The 14,604-nt window shown below is 32.6% G+C and overlaps 2 protein-coding genes across 3 annotated transcripts in view; one reads left to right on the top strand and one right to left on the bottom strand.

Annotated features, from left to right (window-relative positions):
* Nucleotides 1-8,386, top strand: part of SASS6 (spindle assembly 6 homolog (C. elegans)) — a 35,927-nt gene extending 27,541 nt beyond the window's left edge. Inside the window, exons 15-17 of the mRNA XM_012654907.1 lie at nt 5,550-5,647; nt 7,558-7,652; nt 7,753-8,386. Of these exons, the coding sequence (XP_012510361.1) occupies nt 5,550-5,647; nt 7,558-7,652; nt 7,753-7,859 (300 nt within the window). The 3' untranslated portion in view covers nt 7,860-8,386. The remainder of the gene's footprint in view (nt 1-5,549; nt 5,648-7,557; nt 7,653-7,752) is intronic.
* A 1,532-nt stretch (nt 8,387-9,918) lies between these two features.
* Nucleotides 9,919-14,604, bottom strand: part of HIAT1 (hippocampus abundant transcript 1) — a 41,067-nt gene continuing 36,381 nt past the window's right edge. The window contains exons 10-12 of one of the 2 annotated variants that reach the window (XM_012654911.1): nt 13,855-13,952; nt 12,610-12,773; nt 9,919-11,308 (exon numbers count right to left, since the gene is read on the bottom strand). In XM_012654911.1, the coding sequence (XP_012510365.1) occupies nt 11,102-11,308; nt 12,610-12,773; nt 13,855-13,952 (469 nt within the window). In that variant the 3' untranslated portion in view covers nt 9,919-11,101. The remainder of the gene's footprint in view (nt 11,309-12,609; nt 12,774-13,854; nt 13,953-14,604) is intronic. The other variant, XM_012654912.1, reaches the window with a different exon arrangement.

The raw sequence follows: 14,604 nt of genomic DNA, 5'->3' as shown, positions 1-14,604 counted from the left end.
TATATAGATAAGCATAAATAGTACATGCCCACTGTTCTATGCCTTGCTTTTTTAAATAATTTAATTTAATTTTTTTTTTTTTTGGAGACAGAGTCTTACTCTGTTGCCCAGGCTGTAGTTCAGTGGTGTAATCATAGCTCACTGCAATCTCAAACTCCTGGGCTCAAGTGATCCTCCTGCCTCACCCTCTGGAATAGCTGGGACTACAGGAGCATGCCACCACACCTGGCTAATTTAAAAAAATTTTTTGTAGGGACATGGTCTTGCTATGTTGCCCAGGCTGGTCTCAAACTCCTGGCCTCAAGCAGTCCTCCAGCCTCGGTCTCCCAAAGTGCTGGGATTACAGGCATGAGCTACTGCTTCCGGCCTATGTTTTGATTTTTTCATTTAACATTGTTATCATGGAATAGGCCTATTTCAGTGTATCAGAATGTAAGTTTTTGTTTTTTAATGACATCATAATATTCCAGTATATGGATGTACTATAATTAACTAGTACCATTTATGGGTAATTGTTTAGGTTGTTTTTAATCTATTAGATACTTATACAATGCTGCAGTGACTTTCTTTGTGCATACATCTTTGTGACCTTTACAAATAGATTTATAGGATAAATTATTAGAAGTAACTGGATCAAAGGCATTTTTGCCTATCTGGTGGCTGAAAATAGTATCTTATTGTGATGTTAATTATTAATAACATTTCCCTGGTTGTTAAAGTGAGGAATATCTTTTTATGTATTTATGGGTTATATCTTCTATTCTGTAAAATTCTTGTTCATTCATTTTTTTATGTTTGTTTTTGGTTTTGTGTATGTGTATGTGTGTGTGTGTGTGTGTGTGTGTGTGTGTGTTTATGTTTATATATGGAGTCTCGCTACATTGCCCAGGCTGGCTTCTATCTCCTGGGCTTGAGTGACAACTCCCAGCTCAGCCTCCTGAGCACCCGGAACTACAGGCACAGACCACTCTGTGCCTGGCTTTTTCTTTTATTCATCTTTTTGTTTACAATATTTAATATTTATAAAACAATTTTATAAGCATTCTTTATGTATTCTGGCCACTAGTCTGATGTTGCTTTTATGTGTTAACTATTATTTTGCAATTTTTGCATTGTCTTTTTACTCTCTTCATTATGCTTCCTTTTTGAAATTTAAAGATTTATTAAGTTATAATTTCCATATTATAAAATTCTTCCACTGTAAGTTTATAGTTCAATACTTTTAGTCAGTTTATAGAGTTGTGAAACCATCACAACAGTTCAGTTTTAGAATATTTACGTTACCCCAAAAAGTTCTCTAGTGCCTGTTTTCAGTTAATCCATACTCCTGCCTCAACTACTGATTGCCTTTCTGTCACTTTAAATCCTGAAATAAAAAATAAATAAATAAAATAAATTTGCCTTTTTAAACTTCATATAAATAGAATCATAAAATAAGTAGTTTTTTGGTGTCTTTTCTCTTTCACTAATAACATGTGTGAGGTTCTTCCAGGTTGTATTGCTTATTAATAGTTAATTTCTTTTAATTGCCCAGTAGTATTTGATTATATTGATATGCCACAATTTGTTTATACATTCATAAGTTGATGGGCATTTGAGTTGTTTTCAATATTTGGATATTATAGATTAACCTGCTCTGAACATTTATGTGTAAATTTTTCTATTTATTGGGGATGAATACCTAGGAATGGGATGGCTTGGTGGTATATGTTTCATTTTCAAGAAATTGCCAGACTTTTCCAAAGTGGTTTTACCAATTGTTAAAAGGATGCAGAATGACTTGAACTCTTAGACTACTGGTGGTAAATTTGTTTAACTATCGGCAAAGCATTCAAATAGATATTTCACCAAAGTAGATATTCTGATGTCAAATAAGCGCATAAATATTCAACCTCATTATCTTTTAGAGTAATGCAAATTAAAAGCACAACAAAGTTCTTCTACACATGTATTAGAATCACTAAAATTAAACATCTAGTATGTGTTAAACAAGTTTGTTTGTCTTTCTATTAAGTTATGAGAGTTCTTTGTGTGTTCTGGATAGAAGTCCTTTATTAAGCATATGATTTGCAAATATTCTCTCCTAGTGTGGCTTCCCTTTTCATTTTCTTAATGGTATCTTTTGAAACATAAAAGATTTTAATTTTTGATGAAGTCCACTTTATCAAATTTTTTCCTTTCATGGATCATGCTTTGGGAATCATGTCTCCGAACTCTTTGTCCAACCACATGTTGAAAACATTTTCTCCTGTGTTTTATTCTAGAAGTTTTATAGTTTTAGCTATTACATTTAAATCTATGATCCACTGTGATCCATTTTTGTGTATGATGTAAAGTAGGGGTCTAAGTTCATTTTTTTTTATATGGATATTCCAATTATTTCAGTACCATTGTTGAAAAGATCTTTTCCCTGTTTAATTGTCTAAGCACCTTTGTTGAAAATCAATTGACCATAAATGTAAGGATTTTCTTCAGGACTCTCAATTCTGTTTCATTGATTTATATGCCTATCTTTGTGCCAATACCATACTGTCTTAATCACTGTGACTTTATATTAGGTTTCAAAAATGGATAGTGTAAATCCATCAACTCTATTCTTCTTTTTCAAAATTGTTTCATATTCTTTACATTTTTATTTTAGATCCTTTTTCATTTTTACATAAATGATTAGCTTGTCAATTTCTACAATATAGTCTATTTGAATTTTGATAGGGGAAAATTGAATTTATAGGTCAATTTTTAAAGAAACACTATTTTGACAATATTTTGTCTTCCAATCCATGAGACCTTAAGAGTCTCTCCATTTATTTAGATCTTCTTTCATTTCTCTTAGTAATGTTTTGCAGTTTTCAATGTGCATGTCTTACATTTCTTTTGTTAAATTTATTACTAAGAATTCCTTTTGATGCTGTTGCTGATGTAATTGTTTTAGTAATTTCTATGTCAGAATATTCAATGATGTATAGAAACATAGTTGATTTTTGTATATTGATTTTGTGTCCTGAAACTTTGCTACTCATTTATTAAACTCAATTTTTTTTGTAGATTCTCTTTGACTTTACACAAAAACTATTATTTCATCTGAAAATAATGACAACTTTAGTTCTTCCTTTCCAATTTGGTTGCCTTTTATTTATTTTTCTCACCTTATTACAATTTAAATTTAAGTAAGTGTGAAAGGAGACATTCTGGCCTTTGTGCATTATATTTTGTTTTCCATTTTCTATCTACTGTTGACTTTATTTTCTTTGTGTTTGCTCTGGTTTACATATACATTTTCATCTTATCATAATCCACCTTCAAATAATAGTATAATACTTTCCGTGTAAAATAAGAACTTTAAAATAATATACTTCCATTTCCTCCCTCATGTGCTTTTGTGACTGTTGTCAAAATTTTACTTTTACATTTGTTATGAATCTCACTGTTTTTTTTTGCTTTACACAATCAAGTATATTTTAAAGAAATTAAACAATCAGTAAAAGTCTTTAGTCTACTCATACATTTACTATTTACATACTCTTTATTCCTTTTTGTAGATCTAAATCTTCATCTGGGATCATTTTCCTTTCTCTTTAATAACTTTGAGATCTCATATAGTACAAGTCTGTAAGATTTATTACAGTGCAGGCATGCAGGCAATTCTGCATTTGTCTCAGATTGTTATTTTGACATCATTTTCTCTGCATTTAAAATTCTACGTCAACAGATTCTTTTTTCCTTTCTACATGTTGAAGATGTCATCCATGTTTATCACTTTTTCTATATATTTCTTTGGGTGTTTTTAAGATTTTCTCTTTAGCCTTAATTTTCAACATCCTAATTATGTGCTTGGTGTGGTGCATGTGCATCCATATGCACTGGGTTTTCGTGAGGTTCTTCAATTAGTGGGTTTATAGTTTTCATCAGTTTAGGAAATTCTGGTCATTATTTCTTCACATTTTTTTTTCTATTCTCTTCCTTTCGTACTCCTTGGTTCTCCAATAATACCTGGTTGATCACATAATATTGTTCCATTGAGACTGTTCATTTATTTATTTCATTATTATTTGCTTCATTTTATATAGATACTAATGCTCTCAAAGTTTTTTTTTTCTTTTCTCTTTAGCATTGCTAGGGTGTATCTAAAGTACCTTCTTCTCAAGGGACAGGTCAGCCCTAATACAAAGGTGTGATCCTTCACGGCTTTCCACTCTAGCCAAGGGCTCTCTGCTTATGAACCTTGGAAATTATTCAGCTTAAAATGCTCCTGTCTTTATTTACCCATCCTTGTGGAGTTTTACCGTATGCGTGTACCTAGTACTCAGCAAAGACTCAAGGAGATCAACAGACAGATTTCTAGAGACTATTCTCTGTATAGCTCCCTTTTCATCAGAACTCAGCCCTGCAGCCTCCAGCCACCCAACCTTGCTAAATTCTGATCTTGATCTCCTCAGTTCAGCATTTGTGTTCTCCCTCTGCACTTGCTGGCAGGAAGGTGCCTCCAGTTAGAAAGCTGGATTGATTATAGGAATAACACTTCTCAGAGATCTCAGTCCTGCACTCCCTGTGGTCTGATATCTGAGGACATTGTTTTCATTTGTTTTGTCCACTTTTCTAATTGTTTATGGTTGGTGACTGGAAGCTATTATTTATTAATATCTGGTATCCTTTCTTAATTTTCTTCCCTCTTATTGAATGTTTATTTTTCTATAAAAAATATTAGAAACAGTTTGTCTTGCTTTAAAAAACCTATTTGTATGTAATGTAACTATGGTAAGCGTAGGTTAATGTAGGGAGAACTGGTATCTTTACACCATTGAAACTTGATAGCCACGTACAGCAGCATATATCTTCCTAATTTATAATTTTACCATATTAAGCTAGTATCTATTCCTATTTTGAGTTTTCGCCAAAAATTGACGTGTATTGTTTTCTTATGCCTTTTCTTTTTGTATACAGGTGGTCATGATTTCTCTTCTTTGATCTATTGGTATAATGATTTGTTTATAAACTTTATAATATAGAGCCCATATATACCTTTCTGTTACAAAACCCACTCAATCGTAGTACATTATTAAATAAGCTACTATGTCTTATTAATAAATGCTAATATTTTACTCTAGATTTTTGCATAGATTCTTGATTACTTTTGACTATTTCAAAATTCAAATTCCAAGCCTTCATTTAGAATCCTTAAATAAATATAACAGGCTTTGAAAGTCATGAAAAGAGAAGTATTTTCAGAATGCATGAGGTAAATGCATTATTGTGGTGCTTGGTTACTTTTAACTCTGCAACACTTCATTTGAATGATTTAGTGTTCACGTTTTTCTTTCAAACTAAGAGAATCATTTTGTTTTATTCATCTTATATGACAGGTACTTCTTTGGTAAGGAACAATAGGATTCTTTTTATTAAATCTTCTCAATAGAATGTGCTTGTGTTATAAAATATAGGTGAAACCTGTATTTTTATGGTAGATTTATCAGAAGAACAATTTCACCACGTATCTCAATATAGAACTCAGTTCTCATTAATTCAGTTGTATGAGATATTTTTCTTCACAGGTTCAGTTTAACTTGCAATTTACAAAACCAAATACATCGCTAGGAGATGTTCAGTCAGGAGCAACTATTAGTATGCCTTGCTCAGCTGATAAGGAAAAGTAAGTACTTATTGACATAAAATTTAATGTTTGCACTTTTGAAGGTTATCTTAAAGAATTTTTATCAGTGTTTGTGCCCACCTATATATCTGATACATTTTAAGTTACTGGTCAGTGGAATTTTAAGTTGAGTCACTTTTACCTATAAAAAAGAGATTTCTCATTTATTTTTTTAAACTTTGGGATACTCTGAGACACACAGTAACATTTTATTTGTCTCAAGAGATTTTCCTACATAACTGAATATTGCCCTTTTAAGTATTTTTGGGCATATACATAGAAATCTTTTTTGATTTCTCATGGTCAGCTGTTTTTTTGTTTTCCTGTGTGGCTGTGTCTGCCCCTGGAAGCTCTCCATTTTTCTGATTTATTACTTCCAGTGTCACATGGTGTAAGAGACCAGCAAGTTAATCTGCTAGAAATTTATGGCGAATAAGAGTAAAATGGTTTGTGACATTGTCCCATAGATAACATAAATGAGCTTTACTGCCAATTTGTGACTTGTTTTGCCTGCTCACATTCTTTCCCAAGCTTTAAGGTCTTAAATAGGGGTTAGATAGTAAAGTTTGTTGACTAAGTGACTTGTGGTTAAATTAAATAACATATACATGCAGATTTTTCTCTCTGGGTAGGCTTCATGTTTGTAATTTTTTTTAATCATTATGGTTATTTACTTGTAATTTAATAGCTTTAATGCCTGTCTGACACTCATTATCATGAGCTATCACCATCTCAATACATTGCAAACTAAATTACTAACATAGTTCAAAAACGGTTCTTATTCTAGCTCTCCTGCCTTTATTCATTAAGTCTTCTGAAATTGCCACTAGGATGAGTATTAAAATAGTTAATGTTTGTGAGCCTCCCTTTTTTAAAAAAGATCAGAATTCCTGGAGGTCCTGAAATGTATATATTTGTTATATTTAATATCACACTTGTTCATGAGGCAGAAGACCTGGTATTCCCATTAATGGTAGAGAAACATAATGTTTATATGTTTAATTCATCATACACACCAAGAGCAATTTTATTAGCAGAAAATATGACAATCGTATTTGTAGTACAAAATCAATCATCTGTCCATAAAATTAGGACTGTTGAGCAATTTTGAGTTTTTCTGGTTTATTTGTTGTCACCTAGCAGAAAGTGGCAGTGGGTATCAAGGTTAAGAAAAAAGTTGAAATTGAAAAAAAATGCCTATTCACCCACTTATTTTGTGAAAATTGGGAAAAGATCAACCAGCATTTAACTTTAAGGATATATTGTCATTGTTTTGCAAGAGCCTTTAACTTCTTATTACATGTGTACTACTAGGGAAACTGTTAACACTGAACAGAATTAGAAAGCAGGAATGCAGTGGTGGAATGGTGAAAAATACAGAAATATTCTTCTTTTATTTTCCAAAATTTCACATTTGTATTCGTCTGACCAGAGCTCATTGTTACTATGTATTAATATTTGATAATGATTACTTTGAAGCACTACAAAATTTTGAAGAGCTTTTGGTCAAAGGAAAAATAAGCCTTATTCATTTTAAATACAGGATGAGATAGAAATTATTAAAGTAATTAATAGGGATATTCTCAAGGCATGTATGTATTTTTTTATATCTATCATGTATCACTTATGTGCTACTGTTTAAAATTTTATAGTACTTGTAGATTTTCATTTCTAGTCTTTATCTCAGGTCTTAGAATTTTTAATTCACTGTAATTTACTGAGAAGGATACTTTGATTTATATGTAGACGAATTATTATTTGCTTAGGAAACCAGTGAATGTGATCTGAACAAAGTTAAACTATAAATACAACTTAGTTATCGTATATAGAGTTTATATGTATATATGAGACAAACCTTCAAAATTAATGAAGACAAAATAAGACTTTGTTATTACTATTTTCCTTTTAAGTGGTGAAAATTTAGGGCTGGAATCCAAATACCTGAAGAAAAGGGAAGATAGCATTCCTTTACGTGGACTCAGCCAGAATCTATTTAGTAATTCAGGTGAGAAGGCATTTCTGAATTGGACTCTGTACACTGTGATTTACTTGAATGTATATACAAAGACTGAGTACCCATAATCTTGTTTTGTCTTCATTTGCAGACCATCAGAAAGATGGCCCTCTAGGAGCATTACAGACATCTTCCAAACCCACAGTGCTCCCTTCTACATCTTCAGCATATTTCCCTGGGCAGTTACCAAACAGTTAATTCTAGTGTCATGTTTTACTTTTTATTGACATTTTTAGAAACTCAGGTGGTTTAAAAATATGTTAACATAAATCCTAAACAAGCAAGTTTCAAACTTATTTCAGCTATTGTAGATTGTTTGGATTCTTTATTAAGTGCTGCTGTCATTTATGGCAGTTTACAGGAACAAATTTGTACTCAGGGGTTGGTAAAGATTCTGAGTAAATGACTTTTGGTTTGTGAACGTGGTATTTTATAGGATAATAGTATGAATTTTATTAAATTAATCTTTAGAAATTCAGTTCTAAGGAGAGTTGATCCTTATAAGGGAGATTCTAATCATACTGAAAATCTGAGTAAATTAAAACCGGCTTAGAATGTAATAGTATGAAACCAAAGAATGCTAATAATTCATTTTTATCATTTTCATTGGTAAGTTTTAAATTTACCACCTGAAAATTATGAGGGAAAATTATCTCCTGAAATATCTATATTATTGATGATGTTGACATTAAAGGGAAAAATCCTAAATTAACCTTAAAAGACTGAAATGAGATAAGCCTTAATAGCAAGTAAATGTGAGTATTTTCCTTGAAATACTTACTGAATGAATCTGCTAAATGAATGTGATATATTTGTAAAAATAATTTGGACAGTGTATTTACATGACTAGATTAGGTATAAAGTGCTTTAGTCCTTTGAGCTGAAAGGATTTTAGTGCTTCCTGAAAGTTTTCACTCATCCAATTTTTCTCAATTTGGATTTTTATTAGTTATGCAGTTAAGTCTGTATCAGTGGAATTTTGTTTTAAAAATTGGCATCATGCGAAATCTTTAAGAGCATCATGAATATTCACTGTATTTGCTTTTATAATATGAAAACTCTGGTTGATTTTAATGTTAATAAAGTAGGCAAAACAAATAACTGTCAGAAGTTACAAGTTTCTTCTCTTCCTTGTAAGTTTCCAGTAAGAATTGTTTCTTGGAGATAATTAGGTGATTTAAAAACTCACTCAGAATCATAGGGCCCCAATATTTTCTTGTTGACAACCATGTGATACCACATAGCATTCTTTTGTGTCCTCCAAATCAATCTTTGCACAGTGCTAATGCTCATGTGATAGTTTAAAAATTATATTTAAGTACTTTATTACAGATAAGGAAAGAGACATTTCAAGATATTAATGACATACCAACGTTACTGGGTTCCATGGTAAGACAAAGAATCTTTGCTAAAACTTTTTTTTATGATGCCACTATCTACTTCGAATCTGCTGGTCATTACAAGCTGTCTTAAACTAGGGATCTAATCTGAAAATTCAGTAACTAATATTAGGCAGTGACTCCCCCCTCTCATTTAGATATACTATATTAGTTAAGAATATTTAGTTACAATAACTTGAAAGCACTGACTATTCTGGAAAGAAGCTTCTTGGTGATATTGGAATCTGCTTTGTTGTAAATACTATATTACATATATAAAACATTGTGACAGGTTTGGGATGCAATACATGACATACAAGTAGCTCTCTTTTTTTTAAATATAGATACCCCTCCCTTTCCATATCCACATATGGAAAATTGAGAGCATTTCCAAAAGACAGGATAACATCATTCTGGATACCAACTTACTTGAAGATGTTTTTGTATTAAATGTATATATACAGGCTTCCAAGTATTCTTTGTTCTACCTCTTAAAATTTTATTTGAAATGGTTTTGCAGTGTAAAATTGTACATGTGTTAATGATCAAAATATTGCATTTAAAGGTATTTCTATAAACTGTGAGCTTTGTAATAAAGTATTAAAATTACTTTTGGAGTATGACACGTAAAAAATATACGAAAGAAATAAGAGATTGATCGCAACATCTATGCTTAGAAAATCAAGTACTTCTGGTTAATATGCATACCAAGTTTTCATTTCTTTACTCTCGTCTTTCTACAAGAGTATTTTTTAGTGAGGGAAAAGAAATGGATTCAAAGAGAGAAGGGATAAAGTTTTGATTTGTTACTGTAAAAAAAAAATATTTATGGTAATATAAAGCCCAAACAGGCCCTATTGGGATTCACAGATCAAGACTTTTTTTTAAAAAAGAAATCATTAAAATATTTAATTTTATTAACTGAATATTAACATTTCTTTTAAGACCTTATTTAACCATAGTGAGTGTTCCAAATTTAAAAAGCATTAAGCAATAACCACACACAAGATGAAAACAGTGTAAACTATACAATACTTTATGTACAATTTTTACAAAGTAACACTTTTTAAATAATATAACTGGACACAAAAATATACACTTTTAGAGAAATTCACATCAGTAATTGTATAAAGCTCTCCTCTAGGGTCCTGAAAATTTAGGACAAACATTAGCTCTGTAAATAAAGTGTTACTGTGACAGTCCTGAAAGGCCACTATATATATTTATCTACATATAGATATCACATCGACATTTTCAAGGCTACCAGCTTTACTATATAATTTTTAGATTATGTATTCAAGTGTTGAGGTTCTTATGATTATGCAAACATTAAAAGAATAGTGGTATAAGAAGTATCTGGGGAACAAATTTGAGCCAGCATTTAGGTTGATAGGCTCTGAACACCCCAATTTAAATTCTAAATGGCTGATACTTTTTCATTTCAAAAATGGTAGTGAATAATGTTTAAAATAAAATTACTGCAAAGAAGCTTGAAACATGATTCCGATTTAGAACAATTTTCTTAAGAGTTTTTTTTTTAATGCAAACAATTCATTTACCATTTCTTTATTTTAGTGCATCTGCATTAAGGCTTTGAATTATTTGACCCAAGATTTTAAAATATTAAAATCTGACTCAAGATTTTAAAATGTTAAACAAGTCCACAACCATACTACCTACTCTGTCTCACTGAGGGTCAGCATAAATAGAGTTAAAGCTCAACACCTTAAGGAAATGGTAGCAGAGACATATGCTAATATCTAAGAAGTTACATATATAGTTTTTAATTAAAGGATGTATAATAAAACAAACAGCTTAGTGGCAAGAAATTGGTGCTAATAAACAAAAGGTTTCTTTTCAAAAGAAATTGTAACATCTTTGGAAAACTGTCCGGTTCTTTCTTTAGTTCCCACCTTCTTTAGTTCCCACGGAGTTCATGCAAATACATTTCTTAAGACAATCTTAAAGTACATTGTGGATGGAAATGGAATGTACATCCGCAACTAGAGGTGAAAACTAAGACCTGGGTGCTGATAGGAAAATCTTCCTGATTTTCAGTCGTCACACATTTGTGTCCTGGAGTAAAGGTTCTTTGGCCTCTCCTGGCGCTTGTGTACTATGAGGATGGCTGTGACTGCCACAGTGCTTTCTCCAGCTGCTGGACCTTAAACTTAAATTGGTATGTTCCGGAATAAACAAGGCAACAAGCAGAGCCAGCAGTACTGAACAGGCTCCAAATAGGAAGGGGGGGCCAGGGATGATGGAATTCTGAGGAAGAATAAAATAATTAGGATTTTCACACAAACACTTTTATTCATCAGAAATTGCTTATCTCTTAGTAGTAACTGACTGCTATGAATTATAAGCTAAAAGGGACATTATCATAGTCTCAATATAAAATTCTGGGGATAACAACTGGCAAAATAGCCTATGCAAAAATACCATATTGTAATTTTTCAGCACAAAATCTGAACACAGACATTAAACTTCACTTAATTTGTTAGTCTAAGATGAAAATATTTATAGGAAGATCTCGAAATAAAGTAGCATATAATATTGGCTATAGTAGCAGAATCAATACCATTTTCTTTGTTTCAAAAAGGTAATATATTGACTGAAAGAAAAACACAGGTTATTACAAAAAGAAACGGACCTTTGTTTTAGCTCAAAATTACATGCATTCATTCTTAGCAAAAAACTTGCACTGCCAGTTTCACTTGTGGGGTAGCTCACAAACAAATATTCTTTTTTAATTTAAAAGTAGACTTAGCTGGTTGGAAGGTTAGTGTGGAACTCGGCAAAATAAGCCAGCAAAATGGTGAGCTGTCTGTATTGACTAATATGATCAATGTTGTTTAGCATTAATATTTTAATTTGTAATGAAGGAAGTTTAGTAAACAAGTGAACAAAGATGGGCCGGGTGCAGTGGCTCGCGCTTGTAATCCTAGCTGGGAGGCTGAGGCGGGAGGATCACTTTAGCTTAGTAGTTCGAAACCAACCTGAGCAAGAGCGAGACCCTGTTTCTACTAAAAATAGAAAAAAATCAGCCGGGCATGGTGGCGCATGCCTGTAGTCCCAGCTACTTGGGAAGCTAAGGCAGGAGATTGCTTGAGCCCAGGAGTTTCAGGTTGCTGTGAGGTAGGCTGACACCACGGCACTCTCGCCTGGGTGACAGAGCAAGACTGTCTCAAAAAAAAAAAACTAAACAAACAAAAAATATTTATAGCACATAACTGACTTTTCATACAGAATAGGCTTAATATAGGGAACTGTGATGTTACAAAAGTCTCAGATAAAGACAGGTAGCAGTATAGACAAACGGCTATTACACATGCCATTGGGTGTAATTTGACAAACTAGATATTTTAAATAATTTTTCATTCTCAAGGGAGAAGTATGTACAGCCAATTTCATAAAGGTATACAGGAGAATACAGTCCCTCAGACTTTGGTTTTTAAGTGTTTTATTCTATCTATAATAATAAGAATCTCACATGAAAGCATTTGTGACCAAAAATCATTATCTTTTAATCCAAACTATACAGTTTTATCATGTGAATGAACAATTACCTGTTCAAAGTGGTGCTGAGGGCTTGTGTTTGTTCCCAGGTCTGTTCCTGTTATTGGCAGTTCTTTAAGTTCCACATGGAATATGTAGAAAATGAATCCATAGAGGGCTGGTCCCAGACCATTGCATAATCCCCGAATTCCGGTTATCATTCCTTGAACAACACCTAAATTATTTAAACAAATTATCATTTAGTAAACTACCTATTTTTTCATACCCTAGAAAAAGTATAAATATGAAATCACTTGATCTAAAATGAAGGCATTTATCAGACACTAGCAATTTATAGCAATGCTATTAAAATCTCAGGAGCCATCAGTTCTACAAAGTATAGTAAGCTGCCTTATGCAAACAGGAGTGCAGATGTACCAATATAAAGGTCTAACATAGAAACAAGTGGGTAGAAGCACTTTACTTTCCTAGGTTAAAAATCAGTCATGAGTTCACAAGTATTAATACAAATGTTAAAAACTCTGTCCCCAAGTAGCTATTTCAGACATCTTTTAGTCAAATAATACCTTTTTATAGTTTGATTTTTGTTTATCTCTCTGGGATCTTCTAATTTAAAATGCTATTCACTTTAGCCATAGGCCTTTCCTTCCTTATTTATCAATCACTGCCACTCTTTTGCAACACCCTTTTTTCCCTTATGACTAGATAAAACATATCCTTTTCAAAGAATTATTCCTTATCTGTTAACAATTACAAGAATTAAATGTTCCCACCACAAAAGCATAAGACAATAAAAATATGTTTGCTATGTTGTATATCTTTAGATAACGAAAACCATAAAGATTTTTTAAAAATTAGAGATAGGGGTCTTGCTATGCTGCCCAGGCTGGTCTTGAACTCCTCCTGTGCTCAAGCAATCCTCACGCCTCAGCTTCCCAAGTAGCTGGGACTATAGGCATGCACCACGACATCTGGCTGTAACCATAAGATTTTAATAAAAGGGCTATGAAAGTATACCAAGGTATCTAGCATAACACAGCAAACAATAAATAAATGTTTAGTGAATATAGGGTTGTCAACCTTCATTACTACATTTTCTAGCAAAAGAACAGAGCCACATATTAAAGTGAGAGACAAGGGAATACATACCTACCTAAGGATAACACCCTAGAATCTGCTTTTCCTGTTTACACTGAAGATACACTTGTATTTCAGTACTTAGGAAATGGTAATAACACAGGATTAGAATATTCTGTGCTTTGAAATAATTATCACTGGTTCCCTTATCAACTCACCCTGTTGATCAGCGTCAGCAGTTCGTGAGACAAGTGCACTGACAGCTGGAAAGGTGATGCTAGACATGGCCGCCACTGCCCCAGCAGCCCACATCATCCTGCAGTCACAGCAACAAACAGAATACTGAATTCTCCACCGTCTCTGTCAAAGTCAAGCTACATACTTAAAATCAAGTGACTCTTGCTGTGTGGTGCAGGAAAAGGAGAACTGGACTCGCTCCATTCCTTTCTTACTAGGTGACCAGGGAACATCACTTAAAAGTCTAACCCTGAACAAAAACACAACCACTTATTCACAAGAATGGTGTGAGATGTTAATATAAAACTGGGATATCATGTTCCAAACTGCAAAATGTGTTGGGTATTATTTCTGCACAAAGTTGAGAGATTATGTTGAGGGTAACGTATAATACAGATAAAGAAACATTATCAAATGTTTCCAAACATGTGAAGCCAACACAAGTCTTTCAGCAAGGGTCTCACAAACTTGTAATTCAGTGTGAAGATATCACTGATTTGATCTAATCCTTAAGTTGTAAAGATAAGTAACTTGGATGTTCTTGGCTTGATATTTAAAAGAAATGTTGTAGATAATTTAAATTGTGAGCACCTCTCTGTAAAAGCTAGACTAGAAAATCATCCACCAAAACACATACTTGATGCTCACTCACATCCAAGTCCAAACACAGATGAAGTGGTCAGTTTGAAACATCAGCGCAAACAATAGAGTTCAGTCCTGTAATGGAGTAC

The sequence above is a fragment of the Propithecus coquereli genome, unplaced genomic scaffold (assembly GCF_000956105.1).
Source record: "Propithecus coquereli isolate 6110/MARCELLA unplaced genomic scaffold, Pcoq_1.0 Scaffold45, whole genome shotgun sequence".
Taxonomy (NCBI): Eukaryota; Metazoa; Chordata; class Mammalia; order Primates; family Indriidae; genus Propithecus; species Propithecus coquereli.
The sequence above is the reverse complement of the archived record's forward strand: the minus strand, read 5'-3'. Positions and strand labels throughout refer to the sequence as shown.